The sequence below is a fragment of the Macaca nemestrina genome, chromosome 16 (assembly GCF_043159975.1).
Source record: "Macaca nemestrina isolate mMacNem1 chromosome 16, mMacNem.hap1, whole genome shotgun sequence".
NCBI lineage: Eukaryota > Metazoa > Chordata > Mammalia > Primates > Cercopithecidae > Macaca > Macaca nemestrina.
Genome location: NC_092140.1, coordinates 103,656,276 through 103,671,632, shown reverse-complemented (window position 1 = coordinate 103,671,632; position 15,357 = coordinate 103,656,276). Strand labels below are relative to the sequence as shown.

The window sequence follows — 15,357 nt, the reverse complement described above, 5'->3', positions numbered from 1 at the left end:
TTCTTTCTTGTTCTTTCCCAAAATCAACAAGTCTTATTGATTACCTACTAATAATGCATGCTGAGTGCTTTGGTAGGTGCTGGAAATACGTTGATCCTCATTGTTCACAGATTCTGGTTTTTTGAATTTGCCTACTTAGTAAAACTTGCTTGTAACCCCCAAATCAATATTTGTCTGACTTTCATGGTTATTTATGGACATGGGCAAAAAACGTGAGTAGCGTCCATGCACACGCTCCCAGCTGAGGTTGAAGAAGACACTGTTATCCTTGTCTCAGCTCTGCTGGAAGCAAAGGGTCCTTTTCGGGATCTGTTTGGTGCCATGTGTCACGTTTTGTGCCTTTTATTGGTGATTTTGCTGTAGAAAAACATTCTTAGTGTGGTGCTGAAGTGCGGTCGAGTGTTGCTAAGTGCAAGAAGGCTGTGATGCGGCTTAAGGAGCAAATACGTGTGTTAGAGAAGCCATTCGTTGTGAGTTTGATGTTAATTAATCAGCAACAGATATTAAATGAGGTATCGTTCAACAGAAACACACATAAAACAAGGTTATGTATCTGTTGGCTGACAAAAATGTTATGACCAGAGGCTCACGGGAACCCAACTTTGTGTTTCCCCCAGGAGCAATGGTTCAGTATTGTAGGAGAGTTTATAGAACTTAACTACCTCAAGTAAAGAGAATCAGCTGTACCTACAAATGCAAATGTACTTCCTCGTGTGGGTGATCTTAGAACTTATTCAGGAAGAACTTGCCACTTCGTTGAGGGAGTCAGACATGTAAACCAAGAATTATAATGTGGTGTGATGAATGTTATCATAGAATTATAAACAAAAGGGGCTTGGAGAGCTCGCAGGAGGGAGCTTAATTCTAGGAGTAGGAGAGAATGTCAGGATTATTCACAGAGGAGATGGAGACAAACAGGCAGGTGTTCTCAGTAGAGAAAGCTTTTCAGCCAAGAAGGCACCTTTGCTACAGGGTTTAGAAACGTGGAAGCTTCTGGATGTCCCCGGATTCTGTGGTCTTTCCTCTGTCCCTGCCTCATCTGTCTCATCTTGTCTCTGCTTCTGTTTATCCTAGTTGCTACTAGAGGCATCTTCGCTGACATTTCGAGAGTCCTCCCCTGTCAGCATCAACAGCCCCTCTGGGGCTGTTGTCCAGCGTCCTGGCCCGAGAGGTGCCCTCCCTCCTTACAAAGCGGAGTGGGAACCACTGTCCTGGGCCAGCTTTGGCAGCGGCCTGGTCGCCTCACCCCTTCTGAATCCCCCTCACCGTGGACTGACTTGAACTTGCACAGAAACATCATTTGTCAGCCTGCTGGCCTGGTGTGCCTCAGTGGCACTGTGACAACCGGCCGAGAAAAATGTCCGCATCCCTGATACCCCGTTGCAGAGGGCTTCCCCCGAGGACTAAAAGGTTATGGTGCTAAGTGTGAGAACCACGCTCAGAGCTGTCTTTCTTCATGCTGTCTGTAAATGCTTACAATCCTGACACTGGCTGATTCCCTTTGCATCTTTTTTTTCTTGGTAATTCTTCATTGCAATCTCTGTTGAAGTTTGCTGCTTCTATGTAATGAGGTGCCCCAAGCTCAATGCAGTATTCTAAGAACAGACTTGCCAGTGTCATACCAAAGACATCCTTGTCCCCATGGTGTGTGGCGTGATTGTTTTGCTGTAGCCCCGAATTATTTTTGCCTGTTTAGCTGCCATGTTGCGTTGTGCGTTCGCACATAATCAGCTGTCCGCTCTCAGCTTTAGGTTCTCCTGCTCTCTTCCTTTCTTTCCCCCTCCCCACTTTGCTTCCTCCCTTTCTGTTTCCCTGAAACCTTCTTTCATTTTCCATATGAATTTCTGTGTTTCAGATACTTTTCTTCTGGTTGTGTTGACTTGGCTTGTATTCTTTTTCCTTTTTTTCTCTGTGTCTTTCAAGCTGATTTTCATTCTGCAGTGTTGTGATGGGAGACTCTAGTCTATACTTGCATGCTGACCAGTTGCAACTTGGAGATGAAGCATGGTTAGTGGAAACGCAGGCCCCGGAATCACCACTTTGTCGCTCACTGACCCTGTAGCCGTGGGCAATCTTCTCACTGTTTCTGAGCTGAGGCTGTAGAACGGGCTAATGATAGACACTTCATAGCTGGGCTGTGAGGATTAGAGAAGATGACGCCTACAAAGTGGCCCATGTAGTGCTTGGCTTTTGTGTCTGCTCAGCATAGGCTCGTGCTCCCAAGCGTGTGGTAGTGACGGAAATGCTGTACTCAGGCGAGAGACACACTGACACTGTTTCTTGCGAGTTTGAATTCTGAAATTAAGACCCATGACACGGCCTCCGAAGATAAATAAAAAATTTCCTTCAGGTCAAAACATGACATTCCTCAAATTATATGTTAAAATGTCCACAATAAAGCCTTATTTACCAAGATTAATTTTACATACTTTATTCTCATATGCTGCTCATGATTATTTTATCTGCTCAATTAAAGAAATTTATGAGGGGTTTATTTGTGATTATACTTATTATTTTTTAAATGGTGAACTCACAGGCTGCCATAGCACCCAAAATGCTGTCATCAAAGACGGTCTCTTAGGGTTAAGGCACAATTTTTAAAACGGTGCATGTCAGCATATTCATTTGGTGTCTTGGAGGAATGGAATGACCAGATGGTCAGGTCACCTTATCCTTGAGAGAATTAGACATAGCCTACCGCATTGTTGAGGAGGGGAAGGGCCATTTCTATTGATCTATCAAAAGGTGGAGTCAGCATAAGGATTGATTTCCGGAGAAATCAGGGCTGACGTGAGTATACTGGGGGCTAGGAGTTGGGGCCCAAGGAGTGGGGAGGGTGCCAGGGACGGCGTCATCTCCCTTGCATTCTTGCTTAGGACTTCTCTGTGGGTATCAGGTGGACATGGTAGTGCTGAGGGGACATGGGCATCCGCTGTGGGTGTCTGAGAAATTCAAGAGCCACATAGAAATATATAGTGTCCAGGGATCCCTGGCATCATTGATCTTCAGGGTGCGTCTTCTCTGCCTGATGCTCATGTCCAGCTGCTCCCCCAGATTTGAGTGTCCTATGACGTTGCTAACTTTTTGTTTTCTTACGGGATTTGGCTTTTTTTCCCAGTAGGTTCTCTTTGGGCAGTTCATGGTGTAGGGTTTATTGGTCAAGCAGACAGCTCATGAATGAGCCCTGTCTGTTGAGGCCAACGTTGGGAAGAGGATGTGGCAGGCCCCACAGTGCAAGGAAGTAGCCATGCCTTGGAGAACTGTATCCTCCCAGTGGTCTCCCAGGGAAGAGAAGGAGAGCCCCTCGGGCCAAAGTGGCTGTCTTCTTCCCTGTCCTTTCCTCCTTGAAACAGCAATCTCATTCTCTGCCAGCTTCTGGAAGCATGAACTCAGTCTGTGCTTTCCATCCTCTGCCCCTCCCTGCTGCAGTGGGCAGTGATGCAGCCCATTTCTTTCGGTTTCTTTCCCTGTTTTCCAACTGCACCGGACTCTCTTTTTTCATTTCCTGTTCAATACGTCCTTCCAGAGTTACTGTGGATAACTTCGCTTTCCACATTTTGATGTTTCCAAGACTGAATCACTAGAATCTTAGACTTACAGGGACCTTAGACATCGTAGTCCAATTTCTTCATTTTCACAGAGGAGAAAATGGAGCCCTGGGAATGTTAATCAGCTCACCCACAGTCTCCGGATTGGGTGTCTGTGTCGCTGGAAGGTCAGCGTGCCTCTGCTAGGGACACTCTGTGCGTCTTTTAGGTTTTCAAAATCTGTCTTTGAGCTTATGCTGTCGTTGTATTTGTTAATCTTTCATTTTCTGTCATTTTATTTCTACAGATCATGTGCTGAATTTAGTCTGCTTTCTCTATCGTAGAAAGTCTGGTACATTAAAAAAAATTCTGAGGCCGGGCGCGGTGGCTCACGCCTGTAATCCCAGCACTTTGGGAGGCTGAGGCGGGCGGATCACAAGGTCAGGAGATCGAGACCATCCTGGCTAACACGGTGAAACCCTGTCTCTACTAAAAATACAAAAAATTAGCCAGGCGCGGTTGTGGGCGCCTGTGGTCCCAGCTACTCAGGAGGCTGAGGCAGGAGAATGGCGTGAACCCGAGATCACGCCACTGCACTCCAGCCTGGGAGACACAGCGAGACTCCGTCTCAAAAAAAAAAAAAAAAAAAAATTCTGCCTCCTCCAGTATCTCCCATGATTATCATGGGAACAAAGTAGATGCAGTCAATTGTCTTTGTAGAATGTCTTTCTTGAATCCTTATTTCCGTAATTTTACCTCTCAGCCTTTTAGCTTTCCATTTCTCCTCCGTTGTCTGCCAGTCTGATCCTTCAAGGGCATTCAACTCTCAGCTTTTACTGAGTAATATTTAATTTGAAGTATTTTCAGCTTTTGTGTGTCTTCAATGTGCATTTTAAGTGATCATTGAATTATATTACTACTCTTACCAGATACTAGTCTATAGGGGAAAAATGTTACATGTGATTTTTTTTTTTTTCAACTTGGTGTTGTAAGGTGTTAAATTTGATGAATTTTTCCTGTAGGTTTGTTTATGGAATGATTAAATGTACATTGGCTAAACATTAACACAAGCAAAAATGCTTCTCAAAGTAAATATTACACTTTGAAAATTTGAATTCTGTTATTCCCTGAGCAAGACTTTCTTTCCTCTGTGGGAATACCCCTCTGAACATGTGTTAAAAGTTTATGAGCTAATATGATTTGCTAAACAAACATTCATTTTTATAGGCAGCTTCCAAGGAAGGCCTCTCAGTCGTTTAGTTTGTTCTGTGGTATATTTGGCAGGTTCTGTCCTTGGCAGCAGACTAGGTACCACATGGTTGGTGAGCATGCAGCACTGAAGATGTGTGTGTGCATGTGTGCGTGTGTGTGTGTGTGTGTTTGTGTGTATGTGACTAGATTCAGCCTGGGACCCCTATCATTGAGTTCCCAAATACTGATGTAAGCAGCTTCTGGGAAAGGGTCTTTTCTGTTTTCCTTTTGTATCTTAGGTGGAGGAGGAGGGGAGAGAATTTAGGAATTCTTAGTTTCCTATATACTTTGATGAGACAAAATGCAAAATGGCCTGCCGACTTGATTCATTTTGTGTATGTGGACCAGACACAACTGATTCAATTGTTCCCACAATTCTGGTGGCAATTTTGACAGCCAGGAATGTGGATATAAAAGCAGGCCCATCTGGAATACTGGGGAATTTAGAGGTTTTGGAAAACTGGCTTAAGGTGAGCCATATTGGGTTGGGTCTGGGTCGGAGCTTCTCGTGAAATAAATAGTGTCCTCTTGCCTGGTGTCTCTGTGTTTGTTGCTTTCTGTCTAGTTGGGGACTTCTCCCATGAGAGAAGAGCGAAGAGACCTGGCTGCTGCTTAATGGTCCTTTAGTCATTATATTTAATCACCCTGATCCTTGCAACAACTCCCCTTAAGGCTTTACTGCTAGATTATTAACGAAGAAGAGTACATCTGTACGAGTAATTGTGGTTAAGGGAGGTTTAAAATATCCTGACTGTAATGAACAGTAGATATGAGAATGAATGATTACATTGAAGTCATTAACTTATGAAATGTTTGGGACCTCTGCAGTGAAGTCAGTGTCTGTACAGTTACTGATCCTAAGTTGATGTGTTGTAGTAGTTTACAGCATAGCAGCAAGTAGTCTAAGCAGCCCGTTGAGTAGAATAAATGCAACCATGTGGACAAAACGACACCATAGGTTTATTAATATGGAAATTATGTTTTAAAATAACAGCATGGCATAAGTCTATACGTTTTCAATCACTCTTACTAAGTCTTGACTTTTGAACCAACTCTGGCTTCATGTTTTAAGTGGGCATAGATACGAATTGAGCATCATGTTGCCCATGTGGATTACACATTTTCAAATTGTCTCATATTTTTAAATAGTGTCTGTATAAGTTTATGTCTTATAACATTCCTAAGCATTCTCTGGGCTGTACTATAATTTTCACATTATTATCTCATACTTTGGTTTTAATAGGATTGGTAAAAGTTTTGAAGTTTTAATTTCAGTTTTTCCCACCGCTTGGAATTTGATGATATAAAATGAAAAGAGGTTTCCATAGTTGCTAACATTCACCAGATTTTGTTCCAAAGCATGGACTTTAGTAGACTTTTGAATTAAATCCACATTCTCCACCCAAGCCTAGTGATATAATCCAACAGTTCAAAGATAGGTATGCCATAAACAGCTATAGTTAAATAATCTAAAAAAAAATTAAAACATGGAAATACAATAAAACAAGAATTGATCACTTTATAGTGGAATACTCTATAAACTGTCTGCATTAGAAACATGTGGTGAGTTTTAAAACATCTGAGTTCTGTAATTCTAGAGTGTATAGTTTATTTGAAGGCAGACACGCCCTCCCCCACCCCTTCCCTTCATCCGCACATCTATATAAGAATACAGGTTAATATTTTTTGCTATCCAAATTTGCATTCATTTACTTATTTTTTATTTAGAAAAATGGTTGTGGAGTATAAATACATAACATAAATATTTTCACCTCAACTAAATATTGTATCACTAAGTACTGAAGTAGGATCGTAAAGAGATTATTTCTGTAGATCTTGCTACTCATTCTAAAACAAAAATCACACATTGGCATAATCCCCAATAAAAGGAAGAAATTATTTAAAAGCATATGTATGATTTAGACGAGTAACACAGTCTTTATAACTTTTCATGATAATTTTAGTTTTTAAGGGATCTAAGCTGATCTGTGTGGCATAATTGGTGTAATTGCAGGAACTTAAATGTACCAGTGGTTTTGCAATGTCATGTTTGCACAATCTCATTTAACTTGTGGACTGAAGTTGTATAACCCTCGTGTGTATGAGACAATTGGAATTGGACTCAGCCATCACAAAAAGTGCTGGCTGTAGATTATACTGTTTTTCTTTTGTTTGATTTTTAGAGACAGGTTCTCTCTGTTGCCCAGGCTATAGTGCAGTGTCACAATCACAGTTCACTGCAGCCTTATCTCAAGTGACCCTCCTGCCTCAGCCTCCTGCGTAGCTTGGACTACAGGTGTGCACCACCATGCCCAGATAATTTTTTGTTTTGTAGAGATAGGGACTCACTGTGTTTCCCAGGCTGGTTTGAACCCCTGGCCTCAAGTGATATTTCTGCCTGGGCCTTCCAAAGTGCTGGGGTTACAGGCATGAGCTGCTGTGTCTGGCTAATTATACTGTTTTAAATTGAATAATTCGCTTTATTTTCTAAGTTACGTGTGTGTGTGTGAACGATGCTCTAATAGCCTGCTAGGAAAATAGGGCAGTGTTAACTGGCAGTGAAAAGGTCAGTTCAATTTCTTAGCATATTTACTTTTTTAAAAGGGGGGTTTCCATATTCTTTAAAAAAGTAATAAAATGAGAATCTTTTCTTAAGCACTGAAAACAATTTCATGTTTCATTCTTAGATAGTGATACCTCTACCACTGTGGAATTTTGTTCATGATTGCTATTCTCTTGCCCTCTCCACTTATTCCTCCTGCAGATAAATAGAATTACTCAAAAATTACATTTGGAAATAGAGAGACACATAGGACTCTTTTTACTCTGCTTAGTGAAAAGTGAAAAGTGGAAGGGCCTGGTCCCAAGAGTGTGGTGGCTGTGCTAGGTAGGGCTCCTGGAAACTTCTTGGTCTGGTGGCTTCATTACATAATAACAAGATCCTGTGGCACAGACCAGGTGCAAATTGCTTCACATCTGGGCCTTGCTGTCCCATGTATTTAACTGGAAAAGTTGCATTTGCTGTTTTCTAAGGTTTATTCAGGTTCTAAGATGTTGAGATGTTATTGTGATATTAACAACCCGGTTGTTGCCTGGGAGCTTCCTCGATGTTCAGCACTGCTCTCTGGTTGGATCTCTGTCACAGCTCTGCCTCAAGACACTTATTACTAACCTGTTTTAAAGGTGAGGTTACTGAGACTTGGAGAGGTGAGAGAACCAGTTGTAAAGCCCTGCAGCTAGTGACAGTGAAGCTGGGATAGGAGCAGGCTTCTCACTCCAAAGTCAGGCTTTCCTGTCACATAAACTCATTATCTTCTGCTGGGATTTTTGTGTATCTGTTTCTGATCCAAGAAAAGCCACTGTGCTGTGGGTATGAGATGTATGCAGAGGAAGTACATGCTGGCACCTCACTCGTGGCTCAGAAAGGAGGAGGAAGTGTTCTACATTTAAAATAAAGTTCAATTTCATAGTATTTGTAGGTGATGTGATTTCCTGCTGCAAAAAAGAAAGGTTACTTTGAATTCCTTTTTCTTGTCCCTTGTAGAACTAAAGGCTCATCCAATCCCATCTTTTGGTCTATTTTATTAATGATAAAATAAAGGCACATATTTGTTTAGAAATTTCACTTAATTACAGCAAACCGAAACCAGCTATTTTTAGCCAGGAATGATCTTGCCTGTGAGGAGACTATCATGCAAATGGAAGTAAGGACTAAAATAGCCATCAATGTCTTTAACACACTTAAACTTTTATCAGTTTCAATAGAGAGGAGAGGGAAGTCACATTCAGCCCCATCTCCCCAGCGTAGGAGGAGGTTGAGTTTCCCCAGAAGGGCACCCTCTAGACCGTGTGCAGAGGAGGGTGCAGGAGTGCCTCCCTCCCATGCACCCCTCCTGTGGGGTGGAGCTGCTTCTCCTGGCCACCCTCAGATGAGAGTAGTCCAGTTTGGGGTGGGGTTTGGTTTCTACGATTGATTCTGTCCCTGTGAACCCAGCACCAGAGGTCTAAAGTTTCCCCATCCTTTTTGTCCTTGCCTGATGCATTGTTTTTCCTTTCTGCTTCCCGCCATTTCAGCTCACTTAGCACAACTTGACCAGTGAGATAGTATTTTGCTGAAAAAACCTACTCAGTGCTTCCAGACACGTAGGAGAGCACCTATCAGGAAGTGCCAGCTCTCACAACCTCTTGAGTGTGGTTTAAACCTTTGGATTAGAGAAGAGACCTAGAAAAGGCGGCCTCACGATGGGCTATGATTGGTTTTGTCAAATTCTCTTCCTTTGTCCGCTCCTTTGCTCTCCTGACTTACTGTGCAAGGAGTTGGGAATGATGCATTCTACCCAACTGATACCTGTGAATTCATTGTATTAAACTGTGTCCTTAACTACATACATGGAAAGAGAACATCTGTATTTTCGTGATGTATAAAGTTTACTGTCTGTCCCGTGGGTCTGCATGACAGAAACGGATGCCCTTATCTGCATTTGCTTATTTGTTTTCTTATTTATATAAGGCGCCAGGTAGGTAAGAGAAAAGAAACTATTTCTAACAAGTTATTTTCATGTTTACTGTTTTAAACACTAAAGAGACTGATTTTAAAAGTTTCAGTTGAACAGTGAGAAGAGCGAAAAGGCCAGTAAGTCCAGTCACCCTTATTTCTCTAGGGGCCAGCTTCGATGCACACATTTTTGCCTGGGGCGTGTTCACGGCTTTGGGATGTGGGGTATGTGTGTGTGTGTGTGTGTGTGTGTGTGTGTGTGTGTGAGTGTGTTATTTTTGTTGTTACTGCCCATGAGTCTTGCAACCCCAGGAGCCCTCGGTTGTGGGGTTCAACTGGACCCCACCTTTCATAACGCTCAAGAAGAGAAGGTGCCGTCCATCTGGGGAGAGGCAGAACCTTTCTGATCTGGATCAGTGTACGTTTCTTCTTGGTATCTGTGAACCTGAGAATGTAGCCTTTTTAGTTAAGGGTCTCTTCTTCTATCTAAATTCAAGGGAAAGGAAGGCCAGGATATTTGCTTTTACTTTGGGTTCAGGAAAACTCACTCAGTCATGATAGAGGCATTATGTTTTAAAATGTAGACTGAGAATTAGGATTCTGCATTAGAATTCTCCCAGGGGCCTGTTACCAATGCATATTTTGAGAATTGCTGAATCAGAGTTTTAAAGGTTTGGGGCTCAGAAATCTGCATCTTGAAAAGGCATCTCAGGTGATTCTGCTGCACACTGAATGAAGTTTAAAAACCACTCAGAGAGAGTAGTAAGTAAATGCTGCTGCTAAAAAGGGCAGAAAATATCTGACCTCACTGGTCATGTTGCTAATGTTGATCTCTGCAGCAGGTACTTTATAAAATATATACTGGTGTTAAAGCCGTTATCTGAGCCTTGCCACGGGCATAGGCTCTCCCTCTCAGTGTGGTCACCACATAGCTGCTCTAGGAAAAATGGGAACAACGTATCACATTAGGTGTTCCTTGCATTTGACTCATTCAAATGATTGTATATGCAACAGTTTAACTAGAAAATGTTTAGACTCTTGCGCTTTAGTCATTATGAGTTAGAGATTAGAATGTAGTTACATTTGTAGGGTTAGGCAGTTTTTGCAAAATGCATTAAAATGGGTAAAATGGGCTAAAACATCAGTATTTTCTCATGGGGGTTATATTGTGTAGCAACGGAATGTTACTTTTAATACAGAATGTAGCTAATTTTGCAACATTTATCTTTTAAAAAAATTTTAATTTTAATTTTTAGTTCTGGGGTACATGGGCAGGATGTGCAGGTTTGTTAATAGGTAAACGTGTGCCAAGGGGGTTTGCTGCACCTGTCAATCCATCACCTAGGTATTAAGCCCAGCGTGCATTAGCTATTTTTCCTGACGTTCTCCCTCTTTTTCTTTTTACAGGAAAAACTAACCCAAGAGTGTGTATTCAGAGAACAGTTCGAAGAAAACTGGTACAATACGTACTCATCAAACCTATATAAGCACGTGGACACTGGAAGGCGATACTATGTTGCATTAAATAAAGATGGGACTCCGAGAGAAGGGACTAGGACTAAACGGCACCAGAAATTCACACATTTTTTACCTAGACCAGTGGACCCGGACAAAGTACCTGAACTGTATAAGGATATTCTAAGCCAAAGTTGACAAAGACATTTTCTTCACTTGAGCCCTTAAAAAGTAACCACTATAAAGGTTTCACGCGGTGGGTTCTTATTGATTAGCTGTGCCATCACATCACTCCACTGTTGCCAAACTTTGTCGCATGCATAATGTATGATGGAGGCTTGGATGGGAACATGCTGATTTTGTTCTGCACTTAAAGGCTCCTCCTCCTGGAGGGCTGCCTAGGGCCACTTGCTTGATTTATCATGGGAGAAGAGGAGAGAGAGAGAGACTGAGTGCTAGGAGTGTGTGTGTGTGTGTGTGTGTGTGTGTGTGTAGCGGGAGATGCGGGCGGAGCGAGAGCGAAAGGACTGCGGCCTGATGCATGCTGGAAATAGACACGCTTTTACATTTCTGATCAGTTGTACTTCATCCTGTATCAGCACAGCTGCCATACTCCGACTCATCAGGATTCTGGCTGGTGGCCTGCGCGAGGGTGCGGTCTTTCTTAGAAGACTTTCAGTTAATTCTCACTGGTATCATCCCAGTGAACTTAAAGCAAAGACCTCTTAGTTAAAAAAAAAAAGAAAAAAAAAAAAAAGAAAAGAAAAAGAAAAAAAAAAGTTAAATTTATTTATAGAAATTCCAAAGGCAACATTTTATTTATTTTATATATTTATTTATTATATAGAGTTTATTTTTAATGAAACATGTACAGGCCAGATAGGCATTTTGGAAGCTTTAGGCTCTGTAAGCATTAAATGGCAAAGTCTGCTATGAACCTGTGGTAAATTCATGCAAGTAGATATAATGGTGCATGGATATGAGAAACTCTGATGACCCTAATGTACTAAAGGCGACAATCTCTTTTGTGCCCATATTATTGTAAACTTATGCACATCGCTCATGACACTGAGTATTCACTCTTCAGACTGCTTGTTTCATAGCTTATCCCAGAGGATTAAAGATAAACTGGGTCTCAAACTTCGATTCTGTGTCTGCAATATTTCCTCTCTCATAAGTGACTCCACTGTTGTAGCTTCATGGTTGGAAAATATGAGGGTTGGTATATGTCTTATTTGTTCAAATCTATCGCAGAATATACCAAAGCTAAATAATAACTATGCTTTTATTTTAGCCGATCTCCAGAATGACAGTATTAACATCAAACATTGTATTGATTTAGAATTCTCAAAAAAGGAAAAAAAAGTATGTAGCACAGACTATTTTTTTTAAGACGTAAGAATCAGATTAACGGGATCATACTTATAAACATGTTTTGGTTCCCTTGGCTATCAAATATGAAATTATAGAAGGATCATAGGGGTCATTGTAACATCTTTTAGAGAAAATGGCTTTCAGTGTGAACTGTCCTAATTACGTGGTAATAGCACCCTTAGTAAAACTTGCAAAATGAAACTAATAAATCGTTATCAATAATGACAATGAGGGGGAAAGTATTACCCTTGTTGACTGTGTTTTGTTTTTTAAAATGGTCTCCACAAGCGCTCAATTTTTTTAGCGGGGGTGTTACTATATAGAATATCTTTTACAAGGCTTTTATAACATTTTATGCTGAAAAGCATAAGAATACGTATTTCTTTAGTAGCAATAATTTTGGAACTTGCCCTTGGGCAAGCGAGACTATTTCTTACTATATACTAAGGAGAAAAGAGCCAAATTCTTAAAGCAATATTTAAGAAAAAAGGAAATTTATAACAAATTCTCATCTACATATGACACTTTCTAGCCAGGTGTGTTGAGAAGTGGAAAGTGACAGTTTAAACATGTGTTGGGATTTATGGAACTAATTTTAAAATTTACTATTCAAACTTTGTTTTTTTCTGATGCACATTCTCTATGAAAAATAAAAGTGTGTCACTGGTGAGTGACAGCTGTTACGAGCTAGAAGCGCGTGACTTACTGTTGTGACGATGTCTTGCCTTTCTGTGGTCCAAGTTGGAGTACATGGCAATGCCCGCCTGCTGATGTGCATTACGGAAAATCTAAGTCTAATATTTGGAATTAAGAGATATTTTAGGGGGAGGGGACAGAAGCAATGTAAAATAGTTGATTTATGATAAAGCTCAGAATGTCCTCTTCATTTATTTTCTTGTTTTTTTTTTCCTTTCTAAACAGAAACTGCATTTAATTCCAAAAAGTAGTTATTCTTATTTATTATTTAACCCTTTGCTGCTGCTAAAATGTGCACATATTCAGGCTTTAGTTTTTCCAAAAGGCATTTTTTTTCTTTTTTTGGCTGAAAAATATTAAACATTTGACCACAGGGAAGAATCAAGTTTCTAGGATATCATAGGTATACTATGTAGCACTGAAAAAATTGATTTTAGGCGACAGCCAAAAGTAGTCTTAAAAGTAGCATGAGACCTTAGATAATCGACCTAAAAGAAAGAAATTTGTGAAAAAGACTAAAATCTTCATGCATTCCTAGAAAATGCTACTTTAATGTCTACTTTTGGAGTTAATTTTGTTTTGGTACTTTTTTTTTTTAAGACAAGCAAAATGTTATATGCTTTTGGCAATTGATACAATAAACTGTAATGGTCTGTAAATAAATAAATATTGACTCATGCGATTTATGTAAATAGTCGAACCGGGAGAGTGGATGGCTCAGGGTTTTGACGTGGGCATTGTCTGTTGGGCGGTAGAGTGAGTCATCCTCAGCTCACGGGTTTGCATCCAGTTCTTGTCTTAAGAGACCCAAAACCCAGTGAATGGCAGCCCTGAGCCACTGTGGAATGGGGCTTCTGGTTTCACAAACAGATGCTTCGATAGCCAAACCACTGTCTTGTTGGTGCCAACACTTGCACCATGGTCAAAGACTTACCGAGCATGGCCCAAACAACTTTCCCATCTGTCATGCGAATGTCCCCAAGCAGTGGTGAAGGACATGCCAGGTCAGTGTTGGGGAACATGCCCTGCCAGGTCCTGTTTTGTAGATACACAAATGGCTTCCTTCTGGTGTTTTTATTCTATCTCATCTCGTTAACACTACAACCTTGTGTTAGTTACTTGATAATCTGTAATTGTATGTAAATACATACAGGATTATGTAATTTGTGTAAATACATAATTACAGAGTTTTGAAAACTGGTATTTTTTACTTGATGTCCATTTTGGAGCTGCTTCAGATTCTGTGCCTGCGTGAGCCAGTGGAATTTAAAAAGCATATTCTCCTTGCTCTTACAGCTGGGCTGTGTGTTGAGGGGTTGAGGGTTATGGGGGATGGAGGGGAAGGAACAAACATATCCAGATGTCTTATCTCTGTAAGTGTTCAATGAAGAAGCAAGTAATGTTCTGGGATGAAGATTTATGAACTTGGAGCAAGCGAAGCTAAGTGTGTGTGCACATTTACGTGGATGGGTGAATGGACAAAGGCATATTGTTTGAGGTCAGATTCTGTTTGCTGCCTCACTTGACCTTGAAATGTGCCAAATTTAGACCCACTGTTTGTGGTCACTTGCACGAAAAAGCAATGAAATGGTGGGGGTGGGGGAGTATGCCAGATGAATTAGAAAGAAACATTAGCCACCAAGGCCTTCTCAGATGTACGTGTGTATACGTGTGGCCTACATGCTCTATGACACCCACATGTATCCATAGACATTTCACATTTTAAAATTTATGTTTTATTCTTAAAAGTGGAATGGGGAGGAATTATAACAATACATCGTGTTGACTTCTTTAGTACACAGTCCAGAATTCAGGCCTTCAGGTTTGTAGGATGGACCCTGGCCACAGAATGTTTGGTGACAAATGTGTGAATAAATGGCACAAAGTGTGATTTGTGCTTTTTACTTGCCGCATGCTTCTATCGTTTCCCTGAGGTCTTTAGAAAAAATTTTTTGATGTACCCTTCATTAGAGAGGAACATGCAGAAATAAGAAATAGACACTTCTATACTTTTCTTTTGGAAGAAATTGAAAACGAATATTCTTAATGTGTATTCTCCACCAGCTTAGTCACCGGGTTGCTAGACAGACTCTTAGGTCAGCCAGTTATGAGGCCTCTGCCGTTTGGGTTAATGGGAAAAGAACATTCTTCCTTAAAATTCTCATTATTCTCCAACCATATTCCAGGTTATATATTGGAAAATATTTTAAAAATTTAATTTTAATTTAAAAATTTGTAGCCATAGGCCAGGCGCGGTGGCTCACGCCTGTAATCCCAGCACTTGGGGAGGCCAAGGCAGGCGGATCACAAGGTCAGGAGACCGAGACCATACTGGCTAACACGGTGAAACCCCATCTCTACTAAAAATACAAAAAATTAGCTGGGCGTGGTGGTGGCACCTGTTGTCCCAGCTACTTGGGAGGCTGAGGCAGGAGAATGGCGTGAACCCGGGAGGCAGAGCTTGCAGTGAGCCAAGATCACACCAGTGCACTCCAGCCTGGGTGATAGAGCGAGACTCCGCCTCAGAAAAAAAAAAGCAAAAAAAAAAAAAAAAAAAAA

The 15,357-nt window shown here is 41.0% G+C and overlaps 1 protein-coding gene across 1 annotated transcript in view; it reads left to right on the top strand.

The window, feature by feature from the left end:
• The window catches only part of LOC105490268 (fibroblast growth factor 9), a 31,359-nt gene extending 19,487 nt beyond the window's left edge, over window positions 1-11,872 (top strand). The window contains exon 3 of the mRNA XM_011755718.2: window positions 10,681-11,872. Within this exon, the coding sequence (XP_011754020.1) occupies window positions 10,681-10,926 (246 nt within the window). The 3' untranslated portion in view covers window positions 10,927-11,872. The remainder of the gene's footprint in view (window positions 1-10,680) is intronic.
• The last annotated feature ends 3,485 nt before the right edge of the window (window positions 11,873-15,357 follow it).